Source organism: Falco punctatus (genome assembly GCF_963210335.1).
Source record: "Falco punctatus genome assembly, chromosome: 7".
Lineage (NCBI taxonomy): Eukaryota > Metazoa > Chordata > Aves > Falconiformes > Falconidae > Falco > Falco punctatus.
Genome location: NC_137587.1, coordinates 61,765,581 through 61,790,755, shown reverse-complemented (window position 1 = coordinate 61,790,755; position 25,175 = coordinate 61,765,581). Strand labels below are relative to the sequence as shown.

Genomic DNA, 25,175 nt, shown 5'->3' with positions numbered 1-25,175 from the left:
CTGAAGAGTTAATTAATCAGCCAAGGCAGGGAGACTGCAGCCAGTCGTCCCTATCATGCCTTCCAGGTTGCTATTTCATGCACCATCACGGCAGCAGGGATGGAAGAAGGCAGTCGGGGGGGGGGGGGGGGGGGGGCAGGAAATGCCCAGCCACCCCTCTGCACTTTCTAAGGAGAAAGCAGAAGCCCAGCAAGGCCAGGAGTTTCCCATACCCCCACCCCACCCCACAGGGACCTCAGCAAGGACATCTCCACCCATGTGCTGTGAAGTGAGCACTCGTCATCTGCCCCCCTCAGTCCAGTTCAAAAGTTTCCAAAGACCAAGGCATTCATTTCAGAGACTCTTCCGTGCTTCTTTTACCTCTTTCCTTTAGAAAAGGGATCTAGGTATGAAGCCCACAGGTTTTTGAATGCTTAATTGATTCTATACACCACATGTTCTCCTTCCAGCATCCTAACCAGCCATTTTACTTCTCCATTGTTCAACACTTCTAAATATGTACCACTGGAGATCACTTCCCCTTTACTCTGCTCTAGATGCATTTTATATATTTAGCTTTTCTTTTTCTTAATCTTTTTTTACAATGCATTCCCTGCAGAACGTTAATCATTTTAGTTGCTCTTCTCTGAATGCCTTCCAAAAGGCGTCAGGCAGAATGTTTTGCAAATTTGCTCTTGTTCTTTCTGGACTGCATTTTGACTAATGCCTATTTCCCTTGGGATGAGACATACTCTGCACAGGCTGCCTGATGGGGGATGCTCAACCTCCACTACAGCCTGAAGTACTCGGGGCGGGGGGGGAAAACTCCTCAATTCACAGGGGCTGCAACACAATGCATCTCCGGACTTAAAGCTACGCCAGTTTGCAAAACATCTGAAATCTCATTAACTTCACCATTATTATTATTATTAGACTTTTTTAATGCACAGAGTAGACATTTTAATTGCCGGGATGTGGAGAGCAGCTTCTATTGTGTGTTTTACAGACCACAAGCAAGGATTCATCTATCTCTACATGCTGCCCACAGCCTGCCTCCAGGGAGGTACAGCCAGTTCAGAGCCCAGCCCAGGGTGGCAAGGGGTTACCCAGCAGCCCCAAACCAGCTCCTTCAAAGCCCCTTCTTCAGAGGGCAGCAGGGCCCACCCCTCCACATGATCACCCCATGACCATGGAGAAGTGCTTGCTGGGGCTGCTGCCTTCTGTGAGACGACAGCTCGAAGCCAAGCCAGCTCAGCTGGGGGAGGTTGCGCTGTGCCGCAAAGCGATGGTGTCTTCTCCCAGCATCAGCAGCCCAGGTACACACCGTGGTGATTAGGAAAACGGCAGGCAGAGCAAGGTTCCTCTCACTGACCCAGGGCCACCTCTGTGGTTAAGGGACAGGAAGATGTCTCCATCTGCCATGTCTGGGTAGCACAGGCAAAATGACCTGCCTGGGGCAGGTGGTACCATTGCCAGAGGATCCAAGACAGAAGCATACCTTGAAAGAGACCATCAGCACTAAACATGTCGAAGTGAAATGAAAAAAAAAGCTGCATTTCACAGAAAAGAACTTGAGGGGCTGAGAGCTGACCAGGGGGGTTGTAGTGTTCAAAGGTGATGAGGGACTGGAGAGAAACCAGCTGCAGTGAGGATGCTGGGTGGGGGCTAGCTGGATGCTCTCAAGCGATGTTCTGTATCAGCAGAAGGCCCTATAAAGTAGCTAGAGCAGCCTCAAAGGAAACCACATCCATTCCCCAGCTTCAATAGCCACATAAACCATTAAAGCATTCAATCTTCTTGTCATCCCATTCCCTTCCCACCAGTTTTATTTCCAAGGAAGACTGGGAAGTGTTACCTTGAGCCAATGCCACCCTCACACAGAAAGCTTCCACATCACCCAGGGCTGTTCCTCCCCCTAAACCATGAACTTGTTCTCCTTTTCCTTTTGATACATAAAGGCTATTTGCACACATCCTCTAGGAAGAAAAATAACCTCGAAAAAAAGGGGGAAAGGCAAAAAACCACTGCTATCGCCTAAAACAAAGCTAAACTCCGCAGAGTCCAGAGGGAATGGTGAGTTCCCCTTGCCACACACATCTCCCGACATCCTGACCCAGAGAAGCAGCTCCCCACAGATGCTTTTGTACAGAGAAAACCCTGCTCCCTTCCCATCCCCCCTACGCTGCCTGTCCATAAATTGCTGGATCCATTTCATTATAACTCACTTCTGCTGTGACTGCCGATTATAAAAAATTGATTTTAATAATTTATAGCCTGCCCAGCACCACAGCACCCTGACTACTGACAGGTATCCAAAATGCTGGTCCTGGTCTCGAAATCTCTCCATTCAGAGCCAGGGCCTCAGATACCTCACCAATCAATGCATCTCAGTGTGGTACCCCAAGAGCTGAAATAAGAGATGATGCTGCTCTTCTCCACATTAGTAATGCCACAAAGAGGGCACATTAGCAGACAGCAGCTCCTTCCTTTGAAATCTCCCTCCCCTACTGGCTCCAACAGAGACTAAAGAGTGAAGGATCTAGTCCCTGGGGTGGGGGGTCACCACTGTGTACTGACTTTGAGGGGTGCAATGCTTTTTATGTTGGCTTTTCAGGTGGAAGTTCAAAGGAGAAGGCATTAACCGCTTGCACAGCATCTGACCCCACTGCAAGAGGACCCCACACCACTGCCTGCAACACATCCCTGGGTCACACAAAGCTGGAGATGTATAGGTAAAACACTCCAGGAGAAGCTAAAAGAATAAACACCGTGCATATACACAAAAATACGTGAGCTTAGATATAAATATGCGTAGATAAACATACACCCTCTCAGATGATGCTATCAAATGCATTACTCCCCAAATCCCTGCAGAGCAGTAGACCATCTCCAAGGTCATATTAGCATGGAAGTAATGTAATCCCATTACCCAGACTCCTTCTCCTTCTCTTAGTTTCTATGTTGATGTTTGCTCTCTTAATTTTAAACACCAGCCGTGTATCTTGTGGCCCAGCCTGGGACCGCTTTGCTCAAGTGGTAGTAAACACACAGTTTAATTCACTCATTCTCCAGGAAAAAAAAAAAAAAAGCTTTTCCTGTATGAAATACATGCACCCGCCAGCATGATGATCGACGCAGGGTGTGCTGAAAGCTGCTGTAACTAACTCAGGCTCGGGGAACAACCAGAGCACGCAGGGCGGTAAGCGGAAAATCTGTACATGCTGCTCTTGTCGGGAGAAAAATATCCAAGCGGCACGTAACTGAGCTGCCAACCGCGCACCGCACGAGCCTCCCCGGTGCCAGGGATGCAGCTCAGTGCTTGTGCTAAAGGGTATCTGCTAATTCCTCAAGCAAGGGACAGGATCATTAAGAGGAAAGCTGGACCCAGTGCTTAACACCAGGGGAAGCAGGGAGGGAGTGTGGAACAGCCAGCAAGACGAGCTCCCCAGAGAGAGGATGAAGGATGGTGCAGGCAGGGGCCACCACAGCCACTCTGCCCCATGGCCAGCAATACCGGCCACCATGGCCACACAAGCCCTCTGCCAGCTTCTCCAAGGAGTTCATCCTTGGGAGAAAAGAAATCTTTAGAGTTGGGCCTTTGGTGTCACAGCATGCAAAACCTCTTGGAAATATGGCTCCCCTTCTCAGGTCCAAGCCCTGAATACCTCCCATGCTGCACACCATCTTCCTCTACGCTCCCAAAACTTCTCTAAGCCCTCTACAAATCTTCCTGAAGTTCAGGCCATTCCTCTTTGTCTATTCACCTTCTGAAAACATCTCTAATCTCCCTTTTTTTCCTTTTGCTGCCTGCAGGAGACTGTGATAACGTAACCTCCTTCACACCTCATCTCTGCTAGCTGACACGATAACAAAAAAGTTTAATAATAACAATCTCCAACAAAGAACACAGTGAAAGAGCGTGGGAAGCACTTCTCATCGGCAGATGCCAGAGAGATCTGCCAGAAACATGCATCTCAGAAGACACTGAGCATACGTTTAGACTTCTCCCAAAACCCACACGTGCCACTTGGTGGCAAGCCCATGCTGGATGAAGGCCACAAGGGTGGCCAACACACGTGCCCGCTCTTCAAGGAAGATGCTCAGAACAGCATTTCAGAATGCTTTTACCCTCAGCATGCTTTCATTTTTGGGTCTCCCAGCCTTTAACCAAGCCTGATGAACATCCCCGAGGCTCACTCTGCAGTCCATGGTGAGAGACACACAGCTCCAAATGCTTCTGCATCTGCCTAATGAGGAACCTACCCCTCCTGGATGACTGCGGAGGGAGTCTGCAGTGATTAGTCTTATTAAGCCTCTGTGAAAGCTACTCCAACATCAAACTGATGAACTATCCAAGACAGACTTGTTAGCAGAGGATAAATTAAAATCCAGTCTTGGTATTTTAACAGTCTACAAGGCATCATTTCTGCATGGATGGCCCTTAACCCTTGCACACTCTGGATGATTCGTTCAGCTGCTGGTCACAGCAAGAAGCCCATCTCAGTCCCCAAGTCTATTTCTGTCTCTGTCTTCTGATCAAGACCATGCAAATTTACCTGCTCTGAGTTACTGTAAAGTCCTTTTTCTATAGTTAATGAAACATTTTATTAAGTACCATCCCCTGCTCCCATCATACACACGTCAGCACTTGTTAGACATTAATCCCAGGATTGACAAAGGATGTTAGAGGAATTTCAGTAGGATTTGTCTATTAATTCCCTTTGCTACTTTTTAAATTCCTGTGCTTAGAAAAATGCTGGCATATGTGTCCTTCTCAACAGGTAGCCACTAATGAAATTATCCACCACCCGCTTTTTCAGTAAAGTTCAGCTGATCTGGCAAGAGAACCCCACAAAAAAAAAAAAAAAAAAAAAAAAGTATCGCTGAGATAGTGGGGCTTGGAGCTGGTGCCACAGCTGACAAAGTGCATCACTGGGTCTTCACCCCTTCAGAACTGTGCAGATGGTGTCTCCCCACCTCCCAGTCCACATCTCCCATGTCTGCAACAGAAGGAAAGGCACAACCACAGCAAAAGCCTAATCTGTGCATTTGTGATACTATCCAGAAACAGGAATAAATGGCCTCAAACAAATGAGGGGTGCTCATTTCTTTATCCTCTAGAAGCCAATATTTACTAGAAACATTTCCCTCAGCCTACAATTTCTAGGATATTACGACTTGATACCCTGAAGACTTTCTTTGGTGCCACAATGCATTTAACCCCCTGCATCTCAACAGCAGCAGCATAGGGCATGAACGCAGGCAACGCTGCCGGCGGTGCTCCTGCTTGCAGAAAACACACACAGGAGTGCACGGCTGCCAGGTGGCTCCCCCTGCTCTGCACTAGCATAGGACAGCCTTTGGCTCCAGAAAGATGAGTTTGTGGATTTCGCTTTGGTTTTATTGCTACCTGACCAAGACAGTTGTATGTACCTCCTCAATAATTTAAACTAACAAATTCTGCGTCAACCAAACCTTTTTATCAAGACAATATAGGACTGCAACATGTTCAATAGAAGCACATTTATGGGTCATGCATCTCCCATAGCCACTGTGCTTACTAGACCAATAAAAGAAATCAAGATTCAACCACCAACTTTCCATCTCCCACACTGCTAACCAAAATGGGAAACACTTGCTGCTCCCTCCTCCCTCCAGCCTCCTCCTGCCTTCCCCATTCACACCCCAAAAAAAGACTCAGGCACTGCCTTCCCTCCTTCTCCACCGCTCAAGACACGCCAGCACACTTAGGAAATCATTAGCGCAAATTCGAGCCAAGATTATTTATCCTTAAAAAGCCTGCCCAACAGCAAATCTCCCTCCAGCCGCTCCCAGGCTCTGCAGCTCAGTGCAGATAAATAGGCACTTACCGCCAGCTACTAACTACTTCATAAAGCATCTCCTTACTTTTATTCCCCTGCGATGTATACACATGTGCGCACACACGCTCGCGCTCCGCGCACACATAACACCAGGAGAGAGGAGTTTCCTCCTTCCCTACCTGCTTCAGTAAGGGTGACACGAAGCGTTAGGCTGTCAAATAAGTGCCTGGGCTGCTGCATCACCTCTCCCTCATCCTTCCACATCCTAAAACCACCAACTTCATAATGCTTTTGCATGTCGTAAAGCACCACGCCGTCCAAAACGTGACAATGCAAGGGCTATAAAGTTTTCAGAAGACACGTGCCATAGAAGAGAGCTTAGAAGTCCCAAAGCACACAGGGCTTTGTATGTACATGCCAGCTTAGCACTAACATCTGAAAGTAAAATGCTTGGAAATGGCTCCTGGGAAAAGCTCTCAAGTGCTGGGTTCAAGACTGAAGGTTCTCCTTTAAGAACGGAGGAAGTTACAGGACCCTTAAGTTATCATGAATTTTCACAAACGCATGATGCTTTTGAGAAGCACATATAGGTTAAAAAAAAAAAAAAAAGTACAGATTTTTGCCACTGATTGGAAATCAAGATTTATCCTCAACGCAGTTTCAGGCAGCACCCTGCCTGCATCTAGGAGGGTTTCAAAAGGCAGGTATCAAAGCAGGTTATTCCACCATGGATCAAGCAGAGCAACCAGGAATTTGAACTCTGGTACCTTTTGCAAAAAGAGAGCTTACACAGCTTTCTGCAAGCTGTCCAGTAGCAGGTGAATAAATGCCAGTTTTTTGTCTCAATCAATTAATAAAATAAAATCGGGGGGGGGTGGGGGTGGGGGGGGGGAAGGCATCTGGCAAGCAGTCAAAGGCCCAGTAGCATGTGCTAGTAAAAGACTCAATCAACAAAATTTAATAGTACTTATTTTTTAACAAAAAAGCAGAACCTCATTCATTTTTGGCAAATTAACAAAAAGCCCGCCCGTATGACTGGTCCCAAAACCACCAGCTGAAACACTAACAAAGTTCCAGCAGGAGCAAACCCAAGTGAGACGCCCTTTGTTGAAGCATCCCTGAACCCAATACAGATTTTAGCTTCTCTATTGGGATGCACTTAAGAGGAAGCAACTTTTTTTGGTGTGACCTGATCACAGGGAGTTCAGCAGAACTTAAATCAATGCCTTTACCTATACATATCAAAAGGTAGGAAGGTGCCCTGCTTTACCCTTATGACTTCAGTTTTAATATGCCAGGGTAGAACACATGTGCTTTGCTGATGAGGGGTTTTGGCACATGCTGACATCCCATTAACTCCAATATCTTGTTAACAGACAGTAGCAGCCAAGAAGCATTACTTGAAATCTTTAAGCAGAGAAAATAAGCCCAAATCACTCCTAATACACCAGCAGCATAATAAACTTAGACAGAAAAGAAACACAGTGAAGGCCATATGTTTTGTTATTAAGAACTAAATAACAAAAGGGGAGAAAAAGTCTAAAATCCAGCTGCCCTGAAGAAGCAGAGTGGAAGGGATTTCTGCAGACACCCAGAAGTGAAATCGGGCTGTATCTAATTACCAATCTCTACCACGACATTTTAGATCAAGGGAGATTGAGAGCAAACAGAAGACAGAAGAATTGAATAGTCTTTAATAACAAAAAATTAGAGAAAAAGAAAATGAATTAATGGTCAATACAGCTAAGCAAAGTCTTACTGGAAAATTCATCACTATGTCCTCTTGGTCCCACGTGCCATGGGGACAGACCTGCACCAGTCTATAGCAGGATATGCAGCAAAAATACTCAGCAGCCCAAAAGGTATGAAGTCTCATTACCAGATGTTGTTACCAATTAATTCTGGGCTAAGAAACTCGTCAAGAAGGCAGACGTTCTGTAAATCTGTAAAGACATTTCCCTTTATATACACGTATATGCACACAACTTGCATTTGTTCACCTGGCTGACATACAGAATAAATTAATAAGCCTAACTTTAAATTTATAGTAAAAAATCAAAAGAAAATTAAGAAAAAAGTATTTAGGAGTCTAAATTATAGTGAAATCAAGAGGATGAAGCAGTTGGTCTATAAAAACAAATCACGCTGAACTACCTTCAATGCCTTATTTTCCCCTGATTGAATCACAAAATTAGTCAATGAAGACTGCAATATATTCAGGCTTAGTAAAATATTTGATAGTGCCTCAGAAAAAACTTCTTTGAAATATTAATTGAAACTGGCTTGAATATGAGCACTGTCATACAACAGTATTAATAATAACAGTAAATTTGATTTATGTGGCTCTTCCCTCCTAGTGCCAGTCTGGGTGGCACAAATACAGCAAAGCTTTAAGCTGGAGAGGCTCACCATGGGGACTGGTGTTAAGGGTGGGTTTCTCCAACATCTTTATTAATCATTTGAAAATGAAAGAAACCCACTGAGTTAGCCAAGCTGTTGATATGTGTCTGTTTAGGGGGTCAGGTGGGACAGTAATAATTTCTGAAAGCCACCTCTGATTGATATGGTGGGTGACTGATGGAGCAGAGCTGGCTCCTTCTCACCAGCTCTCCTACCTTCTCGTGTAAGTCAAGTGGCACTGAAGGCACAACATCACACAGGCAGCATGTTCCTTAGCCAGCAAAAACAGGCAAAAGTAAGAAAACCAAGAAGCAAACTTCAAAAACATTAAAGAAAAACAAGATTTGGAGATAAATCACCAATTTCTGGGAGGCAGAGACCTGGAAAATCATTAACATCCAAATGGGCTGGTGAGGACAGCAGGCTGTGAACAGGTTATGAGCCTGTGAGGGAGCAGGACAGCAGGACCATGCTCTGCACAGAGACAAGATGTCCCCATTACACACAGGGGCCCAAACGTGGGGTATAGCCCACAACCCTGCTGGGCATGGGGCCAGGAGCCTCCCACATGCTGAGGAGAATCGGCAAAGAGCAACAACAAGAATACAATGATGGTTCTGGAAGGACTGAGCTGGGATGAAAGATGGTTTGCATCTGCGCCCTTGCTTAGTGCTGCAGGAAGACCCAGCTGTAAAGACCCCAGGGACAACCACAAGGCTGAAGCCAGGGGGACAAGGTGTAAAAGCATGTGATAGATTAACTGAAACAAACAGAGACCGAGTAGCTCTCCGGCAGCAAACTGCCATGCCCCTGGGTCCAGCCCAAAGAGCACTTTTGGTGACCAGCACAGAGCAGCAGTGGCACCCTGCACGTTACACACCCTCCTTACAGCTCCCACTAGCCAGTTCCCCAGCATCACACTGCACCAGTGCAAGGGCTGCCAGCCCTGCCCCTCACCAGCTACCCAGTCCTGCCACAGCATCCCACTGCTGTGCGCACAGGCATGAGCATGGGAATTTACCCAAAACCCAGATGAAAAAAAGTCAGAAAATCAATTAAGAAATCAATACGAACAAATATTGATTCTAGACTACTGTTACCTCAAAATTATTGGGGTTTTCTTTCCTTTTTATAATACCAGACATCTCTCCTTCAAAAAAAATATATCATAGCTTAATAGGTAAGACCCTACTAATTATTACCCCCAACACAGATTGGAAAAAGAGCGCTTTGGATGAAGACATGCTTTGCAACTGTGCACCTGCTGATTGTGGAAAACTGCCTCTGTTTCCCTCTTGCCAAGGCAGGACTGAAGCTGTAGCCCAGTGAAAGCACTGCAGACCCTGGGTCAGACCCAGGAGCAACCCTGGATACCACGAGACGGTGCCAAGGGGGTCCTGAGCAAGAGGCAAGCAGACCCGGCCAGCAGCTCCCGCAGAACTCCGCAGCCTGGGAGCAGAAGAGGCAGAAATCAGCCTCTCAGGACAGGGATCCACAGCTGGGATCCACAGCTCTGCGCTGCATGGTGAGAAACATGCCTCAGCCCAAGGGCAGTGGCAGCTTTACCTGCCTCCCTGAGTGCCGGCTCCACTTAGCGTAATGATTATTAAGCCCTGTCAGCAGTTATAAAAACCAACGGACACAGCTCCACAGGCAAGTGCTTCGAAAGCCGCCGAGACGCCCCTGCTCACAGGTTTTCATTACCCATCTGGAAAATTGCGGATGTCACAAGAGCTTTTAGAGCATCAAGATGAAATCGTCTTGTCAGCAACAAAAGGGCCAGTTCTCCCCTGCCCCAACCCCAGCAGCTGTCTCAGCACCACCGCCGGCTGCTGCGCAAGCAGCCAGCATTGCACCAGGACACCAGCGCTGCCTGCCCCGGAGCTGCTGTGGCACCGGTGTCTCAGCCCGTGCCACGTGAACCTTACTGTGAAGGAACACAATGTTTTTCTTCTCACAGTAATTCACAGCCTCTTGACTGTGTTAGGCTGGGAAGAACTTGCTGTTTGCCAAGGAGGATGAAGCACACCCTGGGACACAGAGAAGATGGAGATGCAGGTTCATCAATACCAGCTCCGCCTATAGCTGGTTCAGGTGGAATGAGAAGCAAGCCAAAGAGTTTATAATCCAAAACCCAAGCAGACCCATCTCTTTTTTTTTTTTGCCATAATTGTATGGGTTTTTACCCTCTGCAGCTTTTGAAGTGCTACACTGCTTTGACTTGAGTAGCATCAAAGACAGATGTGGCAAAACCACCTTGACAGAGACCACGCTTCCCAACGGGGTTTGATCAAAAATGGCTTTTTCCTTTTCTGCAGGGAAAACTCCTCACTGGTCACAAAGCGAGGTCTGCCAGCAAGATCGAAGGGCAGCCAGCAGAGCCACAAACCCACCCCAACGGCAGGGCACATAAGATGCTGAGCTACAGCCTGTGTGTCTTGATGTGAAACAGTCTCTTCCAAAAGGAGCTGGTAACTCCTGCAGATGCTGCACTGAGGTGAAGTAAAACAACAACAATAACAACAAAGTCTTTCTGCAGCTAACAGGTTCCAGCAGACACAGGGAGCAAAGAGGCTGTGAGACACAGAAGATGGCCATGAGCACCAGCTCCAGGCTATTCTCCTGACACAAACTTGAGCAGAGGGGAGATCCTGCAACAGGGCCCAAGCGTGGAGCAGAGCATGCCGAAGGCTGATGGGGGGAGGGGGGGATACGTGGGTGCACCTGGCATCCTTTCCCACATGGTGCCCCTCAATGGCCCCGATGGCTGCAGCCCAAAGGGAGACCTGTGGCCAGTTTATATGGCCACAGACAACAAGATCTCCTGAGCCCCCTTCCTGAACCACAAACCAGGTTCAGGGTAACAGAGCATCCCATCCTCTATCTTCCTTCGTTATCCAGGGCCACAGCACCAACTGAAGACCACTCTTCCAAACAGAAACTGGATTATAACCCTGCCCCTCAGATACAAAATATGGGAATCCAAGTGTGATTTATTCCTCCTGTGCACAAAATACCACCCCAGCTGCCTTTGTGTACAGCCATTATCTTCTGGTCCATTGATTTTTAATAGCATAGCTGTAGATCGAAATGAGATGCCTGAGCATCACATAGGGTTTTGCACTGCTCCCGCCTTCATCAAGAGACACTTAAACACTGGTGCTGATGACAGAGCTTTTGGGGCTGTCTGAGACACAGGCAGGCTCATTATTGCACCACAAGAAATAGAAGTTGGAGATAGAACAAACCCATTAGATCATCAAATGCTCCGGTGCTCTCTACAATTTGCTTCCTCAGTGCTTTTGCCAGTTGAAGCTTGAACAGCCCAAGTGACAGCCCCTATCCTTCCCTTGTGAGGTTACTCCACTGCCTCCAAATTTCTAGGCGCTCCAAGCAGATTCAGCCTAGGTTCAAAGACCAAGCAGCATCATTCTCTTTCTTCTCTCCATTTGCTTTCACAGCTCCCAAATGCTTCCCTTGCCAATCCTGCCATTTATATCGCAGTCACCTGTCCCTCGACCAAGAGCAAAGCTCTCCTGCTCCAGGGTTTAAGGATGGAGTGCCAAATCTCAGCATCCCTGGCTGAACATCACAAAAATGAACAACAATCTTACAGCAAGTCATGGTGAGGAAGAGGTGATAAACTTACCAGGGACATCCTCCCAGAGGACCGTTTATCAGCATTAACAGTAGCAAAGTCTTTTTCAGAGAATAATTGGACAACTGTAGTGCAGACAAACTACAATTAAAATATTAATTAAAGCCCTCTGCTTCTTCCCACACTGCCCTGCACCTTATTAAAGCCACATCAAATCTGACATTTAGTTGTCTGGTTGTTGGCTGCCTTCAGAGAGGCACAAGAGCTCACACAGTATACAAGGCTTGTAAAAATGATGTCTCTTTATCACATCACTTATACTGGCTGAAAAAATAGCCTAACCTGCTGCTGTCTGTGATATCTGTTCTGAGATTAACAGAATTATTCTGGCCCTGTGCTGTCATTCCAGCACTTTTGCTAAAGCAGAGCCATGTGAAGACAGACAGACATCATCAGACCAAGCAACAAACACGGATCGGAATCAAGGAGACAAGGAGCAGGCATGCAGAGGCATCACTGCCTTGGAGAGAAGCCCCCTGAGGACTAGCATCTTTTGCATGGTCCTTGGGGTAGGCTGCTCAGGTGACTGAGGCTAGGTGATTTCACGACTGTAGAAAAGATTTAGGCAAGCAGTTGGATGAGGAACTGGAGGGGTAATTTAGTTGTTCCTGAATGGTGAGTGGATGAAGAGCATCTTCTCAGCCTTGCGGTGCAAGAGAAGCAGCCGTCGCTCACTCTCACCCTCTCTCTCCTCAGCATTGTGCCTACCACATACACAAAAGCAGAAAGAAGCAACCACGGTGCCACGAGCAGCAGTGCTCCCAGTGCTGACATTTGTTAATGCTTTGTTGGTGGAAAATCTGGTGTGCTGAGCCTGGAACAGGGACCGCTCCAAATAAAAACCCTATTAAATAAATAAATACATTTCAACATCTTTCCATCACCCTGGCTGGGAGTTCACATCATGTCAGATCACAGGTAACGTGAGGGTCACTTGCACAGCTTTGGACACCACAACATGAGAACTGCGTGTAACAGTCAGCAGTGAGACATCTGCTCATGCAGAACTGCCCCAGGCAAACACCGACCGTGCCATGGGGCTCCTTTAGGTCCTTTAGGGTGGTGGTGCACCCAGGGTCCAGCACCCAGCTGGTGACCAGACCAAACGCATGCATCGGCCAGCAAGGGAGACCCATGCGTGTGGAGGAAGAGCCTGCAGGAACGTGGCATGAAGGAGGCTTGGGGCCTCTCGGGTCACCTGAAAACTACTGATCTGACTTTTTTTAACTGCTTTTAGTAGTTGCCTAAAATAGACACCTTGGTTTTGTAAAAGCAACTGAAATAGATAATGGCTGGTCAGTGCACTTTATGTTTCCTTTATAAATAACCTAGTAATGCTTCTGGGAGTGGGAGAATGGTTTATTTCTAGATCTAAATAAATCCTGATCATCTGCTAACCATTTCTCCTTCAGGGTCATTTGATGTGTCTCTCCAGCCAAGGGTGGCTCCTTGCTCCTTCAGACAGCAACAAGGACATCACCACCCCATCTTTCCAAGCCTTCACCAGACTAACACCACCTGGGACCGAAGAACAAGGGGTGTGAGCATTAACTCCCAGCATGAGAGCAGATCTGCCTTTGCAGAGATGCAGAAGCAGGTGCCTTGTCACAGCATCTCAAGGGAGAGGTGAGATCTCTGGAAGGTTTGCCAAGGAGCCCAGGGCTGCACAGCAGCTTTCCCTTGCTGTCACCATACCATTTACGGACTGCACGGCTTAGCAGAGGGCGAGGAACTTAGCAGTTCAAGGACCTTTATGCTTTATCACCTCGAAGGCACTAAATAAATAAATAAATAGCACAACTTGCACTTCAGCAGAGTATAAACAGGCATTTATAGAATGAAGCCCCAGTGAAACCACATGCCCTTTCAATCCACTTCCCAGGCAAATAAAACCAGGTAATATCGAGAGTCAGAAGTACATCAAGGGGCTTTTCAAACAAAGAGAAGGATACCAGCAAGGAAAAGCTCCGACCTCCAACAGCCCCCTCACAGTGGCTCTGTCCATGGCCCTTCGGGAGGCTTAGCCCGTCGGCACGGCTGGGCTCTGTGCTTCACACACCCGAGCTCAACGAAAACAACAGCAATCAGTTCCCATTTCCAGCTCGTTAGTATGGCTCACCATACATCCCTGAGCCCCCATGGTTAGCCATGGCTTTTAATGTATGGCTGTTTCTCTCCTGTAGCCGTGCCAGGCTGGCTGATGTTACTTTGCTCTCTCTTTCTTCCTTCTCCCTCTACATGGCAGGCTCCCAGGAGAATGAAATGAAAGGGCCCTGATCACAGATTTTTCCTGAGCAACTAACCCTTAAGGTGCAGGCTCTCCAACCTGCAGAGTGCTTGCTCATGCCTATACAACTGCAAACAAATAATCAGGGAAAAACAACCAGTGCATGACTATAGCCACTCTTGGCCAAGGCAACGTGGGTCAGAATGAAGCCTCACCTGAAAAGTAGGCCATGGCTCTTGTATATTATTTTTTCCCCCCTTTAAAACTGCAGCGATAATTGCACGATGAAAGAGGGAAGGAAAAAAAAAAAGAGAGAGAAACAAAAAAACAAATCAACAAAAGCAAAAAGCCAGGCACACGCGATATCTTTGCAGGAGCTGGTCCTCTTGAATCAGAAACCCTGGAATTGTTCTGCAATCGACTCAGTGGACAGTTACCATCTGTTTATGGAAAAAAATGTTAATAACCCCCAATCATAATCAAATAGGCAACCACTTTACTTTAAGTACCTATTAACTAATGTTGAATTACAATGGAACAGCTCTGCAAGTACTTCTGACATCCACAGGCACATCAGCAGTGCCAGCACTTTGATCAGGGCTAATAGAAAAAGTACCAAATGAACCGATAAGCAATGCGATTCCTCAAACTACAGAAAGCGTGGGCAGTATTTATTTACTGTTCTTCCGTCTCTCCCCAACCTCCTTGTTGTTTCTGCCTATTCAGAGAGAAAATATGCATATGCCTGTATACAGATATACACATCACCCACCACAGCACACCCCGTGAAAGCCTGCTCCCCTGTGTTTTGTTATTCTGTCTGAGGCTTCACTTCCATACGGGTTCTCCAATGCCCAGAAAGGCTCAAAGCATTTCCATCAGTGGGGCATCACCCAAGTTGTCATCCTGTTTAGCCTCCCTATTTACATGATGCCTGTAAAGGCATCCTGAAGTCCTTCCCCCATCTCCTCTGGGTGGAACGGGCCAGCAGATCCAAAAGCCGCAGCAGAGAAAGGGAAAAAATGAGCAGGCAGAGCCGCACATACACGCTTGCATGTGTGCAGACAGGCAGCATGATCACACACCTTATTTGTTTAGGAAATCAGATTAAAAAGCAATCTACTCTTTGCCAACTGCAACCAAGTCTGAACCATTAGCTGGCACTGTCTCCACCCAAGGAAGAAAACCTTGTTTGGAGAATGCAAGTAGTTTTTAATCTCAGAGCCTGGGAAACAGCTCATCTCAGCAAAATGACAAGTGCTCTTGTCTGGATTTTCTCTAGCATCTTTCTCCTCATATCTCAGCAAACTCAATTTGTTTCTTTTGGGGTTTTTTTGGTGGTTTTTGTTTGGTATTGTTTTGTTTTTTAAGCTGTGCGGCACCAGGAATACATCACACAAATATGCACAAGCACACATTCTTTATCCCTAGGCACTTGCAAACGTAACAGAAAACAAAGAAAAGGAGCATATATTTCAGCCCATCAACCTAAGCATTTACACGGCCTCCATCACTGTGCCATCCAAACATTTTGTTAGTCCCAGGACTTTTCTGTGCCGTTATTATTGTTTTATGAAATTTCATTTTTGTTAGTCCCGGGAGTTATGTGTGGGGTTTTTATTATCTTATGAAATTTCATTTCCTGTCATCTTCTGGGATTAAACTTTGATCGGAATACGTGGCTTTACAAGGCTTGCGGTGACAAGCCTGACCCCAGAAGGTGAGGCGTAAACCCTCCACCTCCGGCGGGCAGCCAGGGAATGTGGGACACCGAGCCCAGAGCAAGCACCGACTGGGAGCGGGATGCCGGGCTCCTTACTCCCATGCAGTCTATCCCACCTGTAAAACCCACTCCCCTGAGCCATGGCAGTAAACCCAAGAGCCCCGACTTCCAATTACTTGCACTGCAAGATCCTATTATTGTTCCCACACTAATACAAGGCTTTAAAAAGCCTCTCAGCTACCCCTCTGGATACATCACCCTTCAGCAAGCACTCGCAGCCCATTGCTGCGACTTCAGCGCGTCTCAGTTTTCACATTCCCTTTTCCCAGCGGTTTCCTCGCCACTGCCTCCATGTCACCCACACAACGCCACGTTTCACAAAAAGGCGCTTTGTCTGCCATTCTCCTGCCGCCTCCGCCACCCCAGCTCCAGTGATCTCCCAGCCCCCCCACCAGCTGCTGCAGCCCCCACCCCCTACCCCCAGCTACAGGAGCCAAAGCCGACAGGCGGCCAAGAAAGGGGAGCTGACCTCTGCCACCCCGTGTTAATGAATGCCCTCTCCAGAGGGAGCAGGGGAAGGCGAGGGGGGTGGCACACGGCCAGCCCCTGTGAGCTCAACCGAGGGATGCCACAGAGCCGGGAGCACAGCACATCGGAGCCCCCTTCACAAAGAGCTTTTGTGGATGCCACCGCTCCAGCCCGTCGACAGCGCGCTGGGCAGCACAGGCTTTTCTACAGCTTCACCGTCAGCTGTATCAGTAGCCGGGTCGTTACCACAGCTGCAGATCTGCCAGGACTCTCGTGCAATGCTCTGAGGGTCTGATATCAGCCAGAAGAGGACAAATGTAGACAAACCATAAATGTGGACACACCATCCTCTCGTAGTCATCCCCCAGCACATGTACGCCAAGACACAGGGACTTTCTTTTCAGCAAAGGCAGCTGGAATATCGGACACTTGGTAGCCCATTAGTCTGCTTTTAAGACTGGTGGGCAACACAGCAGGCTGGCCCAGAGGGTTTTTCCAGCCTAATGTCACATTCAACCTTGTCAGTCCAAGTTCACCTCTCTCTCTCTCTAAGAGATAAACCATCTGCTTAACACTAGGAGACGCAGAAGGAAAAAAGATGTGCTCAGATTGACTCGAGAGGTGCTTCGGGTAACGTGTCCAACATGAGCACACAGTGTTCTGCGTCCATGACAAAAACAACAGGAAAAACCTGCTCCTGCAGGCCTGCCAAGCTGGGTTTTCAACAAGTGGCAACATATCAAGCGGTGATGAACAGCTCCTGATTCAGGGAATGATGCACTTTCCCAAAAAGCCTCGGGGTTTGGATTTTTTTTCCTCAGTAAATGGTAGCATGCTGGGTGCCATACAGGATGGCTCCTGCCCAAGAATTAACTGATGAGGGACCCAGAGGACAGTGCCAGCTAAAGGACATTTGGAGGTGGTTGTCAGCTGTGCTGTCCCATACAAGGTGTCAGAAAAAGGCAGAACCTGTATATGAGCCCCTGGACAAGCAGCTCAGGACCACTCAGTAAAGTGATTTGATGATTGGTACAAGGGCATCACCCCATGAACAGGCAGCCCCCAGGGCGAAGGAAAGGAACAGTAGCCCATTAGCGAACTCAAAGAGGAGGCACCACGGAAAGAGACATCCAGCACACACAGAACAAACACAGGCTTCAAGGTACCACTGCCAGACTGGGACCATCTGCAACAGCTCAGCTGAGACCCCAAAGCAACTTAAGGAGAGAGCAAGTCCTCTGGGCTCATTGGCCTGCTGAGCAGCAAGGAAAGAAAGCTTAGAAACCACATTTTGGAAAGTGTGGAAGGAACTGTGACATATCTTGTGGGGGTGAGAAATAAGTCAGCTGCAGCTGCCCGGGCAGACTGTAGCCAGGGTACCAAACAACATCCCAGCTGGTGCAGGTGAATGTAAGAATTGCGTTTGTGTTGTGGAAGAAAATGTGGTGAGGTTTGGTAACGAGCTGGATGCAAAGAAGGGAGGTACTGGCTAAAGATGCAAAGCATGGTGGCGTGGCAGTTGACAATGGCACTATGGCTAAAGAAAAAAGTGTTGGCAGAAGAGATGCTGGGGGAAAGCAAAGGGGTCAGAGTGGGGACAGCCACATGCCAGGGAGACTGTCCACAGGGCAGGAGGCTCTGCAGCCTCTGACGGGGAGCAGAGCTTAGGCAGTATGGGTCAGCTGCCCACGGTGCTGCCTGTGACGCTTGTGACTCATTCAAGAACTGTGTCCCTGGTTTTAGAGATCCATTTAATTTCTGACACAACTTCATCTCTCCAAGAAATATCAATAAAAGTTTTAGAAACTTTTTGAGGTTGTGGTTCCATACCAGAACTGGAACAAATACAGCACAAGGAGGAGGAGGAAAGCAGGCTTTTCTGGTTAAATGTTTTTGCCTCCCAAAAACTGCACACACAAGGGCCCATCAGAGCACCCCTCTGGTTTCTGGGAATGCAGAATATCCACTAACACACTTACCCAAACACCTCTGAACACACACACGTCTGTTCACAGAGACTGGTTACCCACATGAGGTTAACTCTTCTTTGATTCTTCCACTACAATCAGAAGTTACTTTTCCTTTTTATATTCGTATCTCTAAGCCCCATCAGTGGCAAGTGCCCAAGCACTTCCAAAGTGTTCTAACAAATCCCTCCAGAAGGCACGTAACATCCCAATTTTACAGATGAGGAAATTAAAGCAGAGACAGAGGTTAAGACAGCTAATTGCCTACGGACATCAAGTGAGTCAGTAGAAGAGCTGGGAATTGATCCCAGGAACCGTGTCTTCCATTCCTCTACTCCACCCACCAGTCAGTACACCCTACCAGATGGTTCTTATCATTGGACATATGGACTAAATATTGCTAAGCTGGTGTAGAAGATTCACTATTTAATTAAACGTCCTGTCTTCTATCTCCATAGGATGCACAGGGGAAACTCCAGCCAGAATCCCATCTGGACCCACTCAGGAAACATCTCCGTGAAGCAAACAAAGCCTGGAGGCAACCACAAGAAGTGTTCCCAAACCTATCAACCTGCCCTGCAACACAGAACCCTGCAAGGCCAGGAAATAGGCTGCAACTCAGGAGCCTCAGAAGAAGCTCGTGTTGGCAAAGCCTGGCTTCGACCAGTGTGTGCATGAGCCAGCAATTAGACTGGGAACTACTTTGTCATGTGAAGGCTCTTCCTCCAGACTTCACTGGGCACCACCAACGCTGCCCAACTGGAGATACCAGCCGAGTCACAAAAAGCAGATGGCACAATGTCATCTACTTTCTTCTTGCATTAGCTTTATCACATCACAGCACTGGTGTTGGTAGGACAGAGACACCAGTTCTGCCTGGCAAACATCAGATGCTTTCTTGCTTTCCAATCACTACCAAGGACACTTGAAATATCTCCTAAAGTGGTTATTCATGATGCAGAGGGAGAAACTTTCCAACAGAGAGGCAACAGAAAGAGACCTTCCACATCACTGACAGACAGATCAGCAATTGCTTTCCCGGCATGGACCTTACAAAGTTACAGCAGCATCTCAGTCTTACAGACAGGCACAAGATGGGTACATCTGCCTTTCCAGCAGAACCCAAACCAATTTCACATCCTTCTGTTCCCCCTTCACACCCCGCACTCTGCACCCAGTGCGACGCAAGGGGAAAGCCATGCATCATCAAGTCCGCAGACAAGACTTCATCCCAGAACATGCTCTCCTGAGTACAACTCCCTCAACACGTGGCTGGAAGAAGCAGGCTCAAAGCTCTTCTGAGCAACCTGTAGATGCAGTTACGTGCTGATCAGGAAAACACATGCATACTTCTGCCCAGCAGGACATACAGGTGAGAACCACCAGCCTGGATGCCTCCGTTATTCTCTCAACAAACAGAAGAGGGCTGGACACCATTCCCTTTAGAAGGTTTTGCACCAATACAGATAATGTAGGAATAAAACCACAACACCTTTCCACGTGTGCTATAAGAGCCGGGCAATCCTGGAAGGTGCCTCCTGCTAGAGGAAAGCAACTGCACGTACCTTTCATCCCAAACTTGGACCGCCGGCCATACTTGTTGATCATAATAAAGAGGACGACCAAGAGGACACAAGCAAAAGCTGCCAGCCCAACCGCTATGGAAACCTGAAAGGAAAAAGCCTTAGTCAAGACAAAGGAATTTAGGAGTCTAGACTGGAAATGCAGCACCTCCTTGCCCAGTTAACCTTTCTGTAGGCTCACACCATCTGCTGCAGCCCCGTGGATATCAGCTGTAGAGGAAAATACAAGCTAAAGCAAAAGGGCTCTAGCACAGCTTGGAAGCATCACAGGCTGTTTTTGCAGGACTGGGAAGTCTGGGATGTCCCTGTCAGCAATGCTGTTCTGGGACCAGTTCCTCCCAGCCTCTCACTCCATGTATCTGCAGGGAAGGACCACCTCTGCTCCAGTGTCTGGGCTCTCCCTTCGCTGCACCGCATCACGAGCCTCCGTTTCTGGCACAGTGGCGATGCCACAATGTCACAACACTAAAGCTATACTAACCTGAGCTGGGAACACACAGGAGCAGCAGAAAATTCTTTAGAAAGACCAACTCTGTCTCCATCCAAACATCCCTCAGGACAAAGAATGAGGGAAAATAACACACCACAAAAAGAAAACAGAAGAAAATAAGCAGAACTGAGGGGTTTTTTCCCCCCTAAAACATTTGGTTTTCCAAAAGCCTCCAGTGGTTCCCTATTTACTGTAATTTTTCATAGTAAATATTTATACTACAACAGTGTCCAAAGTCCTTCACTGGAACCATGGTTCCACTGTGTAAGTGTACAAGCAGAGGAAAGAAAAACTTCTTCCCCTAAAGGGTTTACAATCCCAGGCTTATTTTAATATTTATGAATATTTATTCCTTCAAGCCTTTGCTCGAGATACTTTTATTGCATTGATGTAAACAACAATTTCTTTGGCATTTGTCCAATTGTTCTCCTGTACTGGGTCTTGTGATGCATTTAGACTTCACTTCCTTTTATAAAACTGTATTCTGCTATAATAGAAAATACATCATTTAACCAAGAAAAAGTAATTTCATTTTGCAACCCTTTTCCTGCCCTCAATACATTAGCTATGAAATTTTTACATTTTTTATTTGATCCTTCAGCTTGTTTTTTGTGCTTTATATTTAATAATCAGTGCACGTTATTACTCGAGTCTCACTGTTCAAAGCTTTCACTTCAGTTACAGGAGATTTTCAGCTGGATGAGAACCGAAACCAAGGTGGATTGGGTTTTGTCCATTCCGTTAACACCTGGCATGTTTCAAGATCTTAAAACTTTCAGAGAATCAGAGCAATTGTGTAACATGCTAATTTTTTCCCCCAATACTTATACACACATTCATTTTTTTTCCTTTTTCTACCTGGATTCTGCAGAAGACAGACAATGTTGAGATCTGATAAGCTGTAGGCTTTCTTTTCTTTTTCATTTTTGGCATGCCCTGCAGAGCAGGAGAGAGGGCGAACTGGCACTGACAGAACTGAACCAAGCTAAATCCGAGTCCCTCACAGGGCTAAACTTAACAGATCAATAATGGTCTGAAACACACAGTTGCCTGTTTGTTTGTTCTCTGGGTGCTACTTCTTTAGAGCGAGAATTTCTGACCCTGCAAGCAGCAACTTCACAGGATCCCTTATTTTCAAAGAGCTCCCTAGTTCCACTGCAGACCCAAGAGGATCAGATGGTTCATGTCAGTATTTTACTTGCCTGACACAAGCCACAAAATCCTTCTGATTGTTGACTTGAGTCATAAAGGAAGATTTTTTCCTTGCGAACATCTCAGAACAGCACAGGAGTGTAAATACTGAGTCATCAATAACAAGCAGTGCATGCAAAACAGTTTTGTAGAGAAGAGGACAGGACTCACCCCAAAAGTGTCCTCCTCTGGTTTGTGGGTCACAGTGATCGGCGGGGTGGGACTCACTTCATAATCACCAACTGAAACCAAAACAAAGACAGAAGATTCAACGTGGCTCCCACGGGACTCCCAAGGCACTAGCATACCCCCGATGCCTGACCTAACGCGAGGCAGCTCACACCCCTAACAGAGGTTCTCACTTTCTATTTCAGAAGGCTCCAAAATCAACTATCAGAGAGTTCCCTGTGCACATCGGCAGAGAAAACACAGATCAGGAAAACACTGATGTCACTCCAACTTTACAAATAAGAAACACTTGGGTGCCTGGATGGCCTCCATCCATCCATCTCCTGGAGTTTTCAGAAATCTACTGGGCTAGGTAGGGTCAAAACACAAGACTGACTGCAGCAGAACTTGATCCAAAGAAACAGTTACTGGGGGGGGCGGTGAGAATCTGTTGGGGAATCACAGAAATCAAGCCCTGCTTCTCATCTCAATCCACACTAGAGAGCATGTTGTCAACGGGCCATGACACACAACTGCTTTGGGGACTGGCCAGCCTGCATCTAGTTAAGACCCCTTCTGCTGCACCACAACCAATCATCATTTCCACTAGGACCTTCTTCAGGACATCACTACAGGGAAATGAGCATCTCCTGAGCTCTAGAAATTGACTACCCAGCTGATCAAAAGCTCCCCAGCCATCTTGCTCACATATGGGTAAGCCAGGACTTTGTGTAGTCTCTGCCAATTTGCTTTTGGCTTTCTGATTTTTCCTCCAGGAGCCCATAAGTCAGAAGAGCACAGGAAACCACAGAAACAAAACACCCACCATACACAAAGGAGGAGGAGACACTTACTTGAGACAAAGTTGTCTGTACTCTCTGTGGAAAGGACAAAGAGAAGCAAAACAGTTAACAGCACAGCAACCACAGAAGTGGTCTCATTCCCAACCCACCTTAGAGACACCCCACCACCCCAAAGAGCCCAGGAAACCAACTCTTCCTAGTTTGTCCTGTCTGGCAACTGTAACTTGAAACTGCAGCACATGTGTCAGCAGGATATGCTGGAGGTCAGGATAGAGAACACAGGGGTAAGCAACTGTGCAGGGCCATGGGCTGCAACAGGAGGGGAGGGATGCTACTGCAAGTGAAAATGGAGAACAATTAGCAGCATGCTAACCAAACCTTTGAATGGTAGTTAAATGATCCTGCTTTCAGCAGGCGAGCTTGCTCGACAGACACACAGGGCTCAGCAGGACCGAGGTGGAAGGGAAAGGAGCAGATTTTGCCTTACATGTCAGTGTTCACCCAAGGACAAAGTCCTTCGAGGATGAGGACCAGCTCCCAGGGACGAGAGCCCAGCTTGGGGCCAGGGGACAGAGGAGACATCCTCTGACCTGTTTGAGCCACGCATAAAAGCTAACAACATCTGAACTGGACATGGAGATTGTGGCTGTCCTAGAGCTGCCTCTTGCCGAGGCAACACCACCAGTCCCTGCTGTCAGCCTCTCGACTGCTCCAGTAAAGCTCCTTCAGCGCCAGAGGTGGCCGAGGCCCCAGACAATGAAGTCTAAAGCTCTCAGTGACACTCAGTTTACATAGCATGAGAATAACGTCAGCTTTCCATTCACTTGCCCATGTAAGAAATTGAGCCTGATATTAACTGGAGTTTACACAGCTTTGCTGGCAGAGGGCTCCTGGAAGGATGCTGAAACGTTCACACTGAAGTATGGGTAAGGTTTGGAAGGGAAGTGTAAAACAACCCCCGGGTGACAAACACAGCTTTCCAAACCAGGGGAGAAAAACCTGAAAAAATATTTTTGTTTCAAGTCAAGCAGAAAAGTAACTTTCCTTGGCTTTTTCTAGCAAGGCTGGGGGGTGTGGAGGGATAAAAGAGGAACAAATATTTCATTTGGAGACTATTTTTTCACTATTAAAGCAGACAGAGTCCAGTTGTAAAACTCTTGCTGCTTCTACATTTTCCCTTTATTTTTCTCCACTGGACTAAGGAAATTCAGCGGAAACCAACAAAACGTTTTTCCCATTAAACCCTATTTTTAAAAGTATAAAACACAGACAAGAAATTTCAGCCAATTTGAGTTCTCTGAGAAGTTCTCAAAGAGTTGAACACTCATCACAGGGGAGGTAGGTACATTAACCTTTGTGTATTAAGTAAGGAGGTGGTAGCTTATGATAGAGATGCCAATGACAACATGCAATGAGATTTTTATCAGGATATGACAAATCTGCCCTGGGAGCCACTGCCCTGGCTTCTGGAGCCACATCATCACAGAACAGCAGGATATGGCATGGGGCACAGCTCCCAGCTCCCACCCAGCTTCTAGCAGCACCTTTTGCCTCTCATCCTGGAAAGCACAATCTGGCACAGTACCAACGAGAGGTTGCAGACCAGGGGTTTCTAAAAAAACATGGTCACGGGTTCTTTTCTATGCTGATAGGAAGCCTTCCAGGCACTGCATTTTCATTAAAGACTAATAATCTCATCCTGGGCAGTGACAGCAAAACCCTTGCATGTGTGAATAGCTATAGGCAATAAGCTTCTTGAATGAACCACCCTGGGGAACCATCAATTTGTGGCATTTTCTGGAGGAATCCACTTTCAAATGGGAAATTATAAACGTCAGCTGCATTGAATGTTAATGTCAGCTGTGGTACTGGACGGAGCAACGAACTTCAAGGAAAGTAAATTACATCCTGCATTGGGCTGACAAGGTCTGCCAGGGTGAGCAATGGCTTGGGACTTTGGATCAGAAGAAATAAAAGAAACTAGTCAGTTCCTGCTGAGAGATGGTTCGGGGTCAGAAAGTACTCCACACCAACACTGCACACAAGGCGTGGGTGAAGATGCACTCACAAGGGCAATATTTTACATATTTCACACCATCCCATTCTCCCAGAGCCTCTGACACAAAAGGATCTTCAAACATCAACGTGCCTTCCCACGTCACACCACAGCACAGATCCACTTCCAAAACCAGCTCTCTAGAACAGCAGATCTGCCCCCTTTTCTGGAGGTCCAGCACCTACTTAAGAGCTGCCCCCGTTTCACAGATGGGGAAATTGAGTCACAAAGGTGGAACCTGACAGAGCTGAGACTGCAGACCTGCACGCCTCTCCTCACCCACCTACATTTGATAAGCTGCTCTTCTGCCCTGACAGAAGGAAACATAAATAGGTCAGATAGCCAAACAGGGCATCATCCTTGAAGCCAGAATGCAAATTTTCCACTCCTTTCCATATCAGCTCATTTGTTCAATTGTCAGATCTTCAAGGCAGAGATTTGGGTTTGCATTTATGATATCTGACCTGCGGGAAAACTCTGTGTACATATATGGTGTGATATAAATAATAAATGAGAGTACCGTTGGTATTTTTCTATATTTAGCAAACGCCCTATTTTGCTGGATTTTCTTGGGCTGCAG

General features: G+C 47.1%; 1 protein-coding gene across 5 annotated transcripts in view; it reads right to left on the bottom strand.

Moving 5' to 3' along the window:
- The window catches only part of NTRK3 (neurotrophic receptor tyrosine kinase 3), a 223,671-nt gene that overhangs the window by 122,797 nt on the left and 75,699 nt on the right, over positions 1-25,175 (bottom strand). For all 5 annotated transcript variants that reach the window (XM_080396202.1, XM_080396201.1, XM_080396199.1 and 2 more), the window contains 3 exons: positions 22,591-22,614; positions 21,740-21,810; positions 19,870-19,972 (listed from right to left, as the gene is read on the bottom strand). In XM_080396202.1, coding sequence (XP_080252328.1) covers positions 19,870-19,972; positions 21,740-21,810; positions 22,591-22,614 — 198 coding nt within the window. The remainder of the gene's footprint in view (positions 1-19,869; positions 19,973-21,739; positions 21,811-22,590; positions 22,615-25,175) is intronic.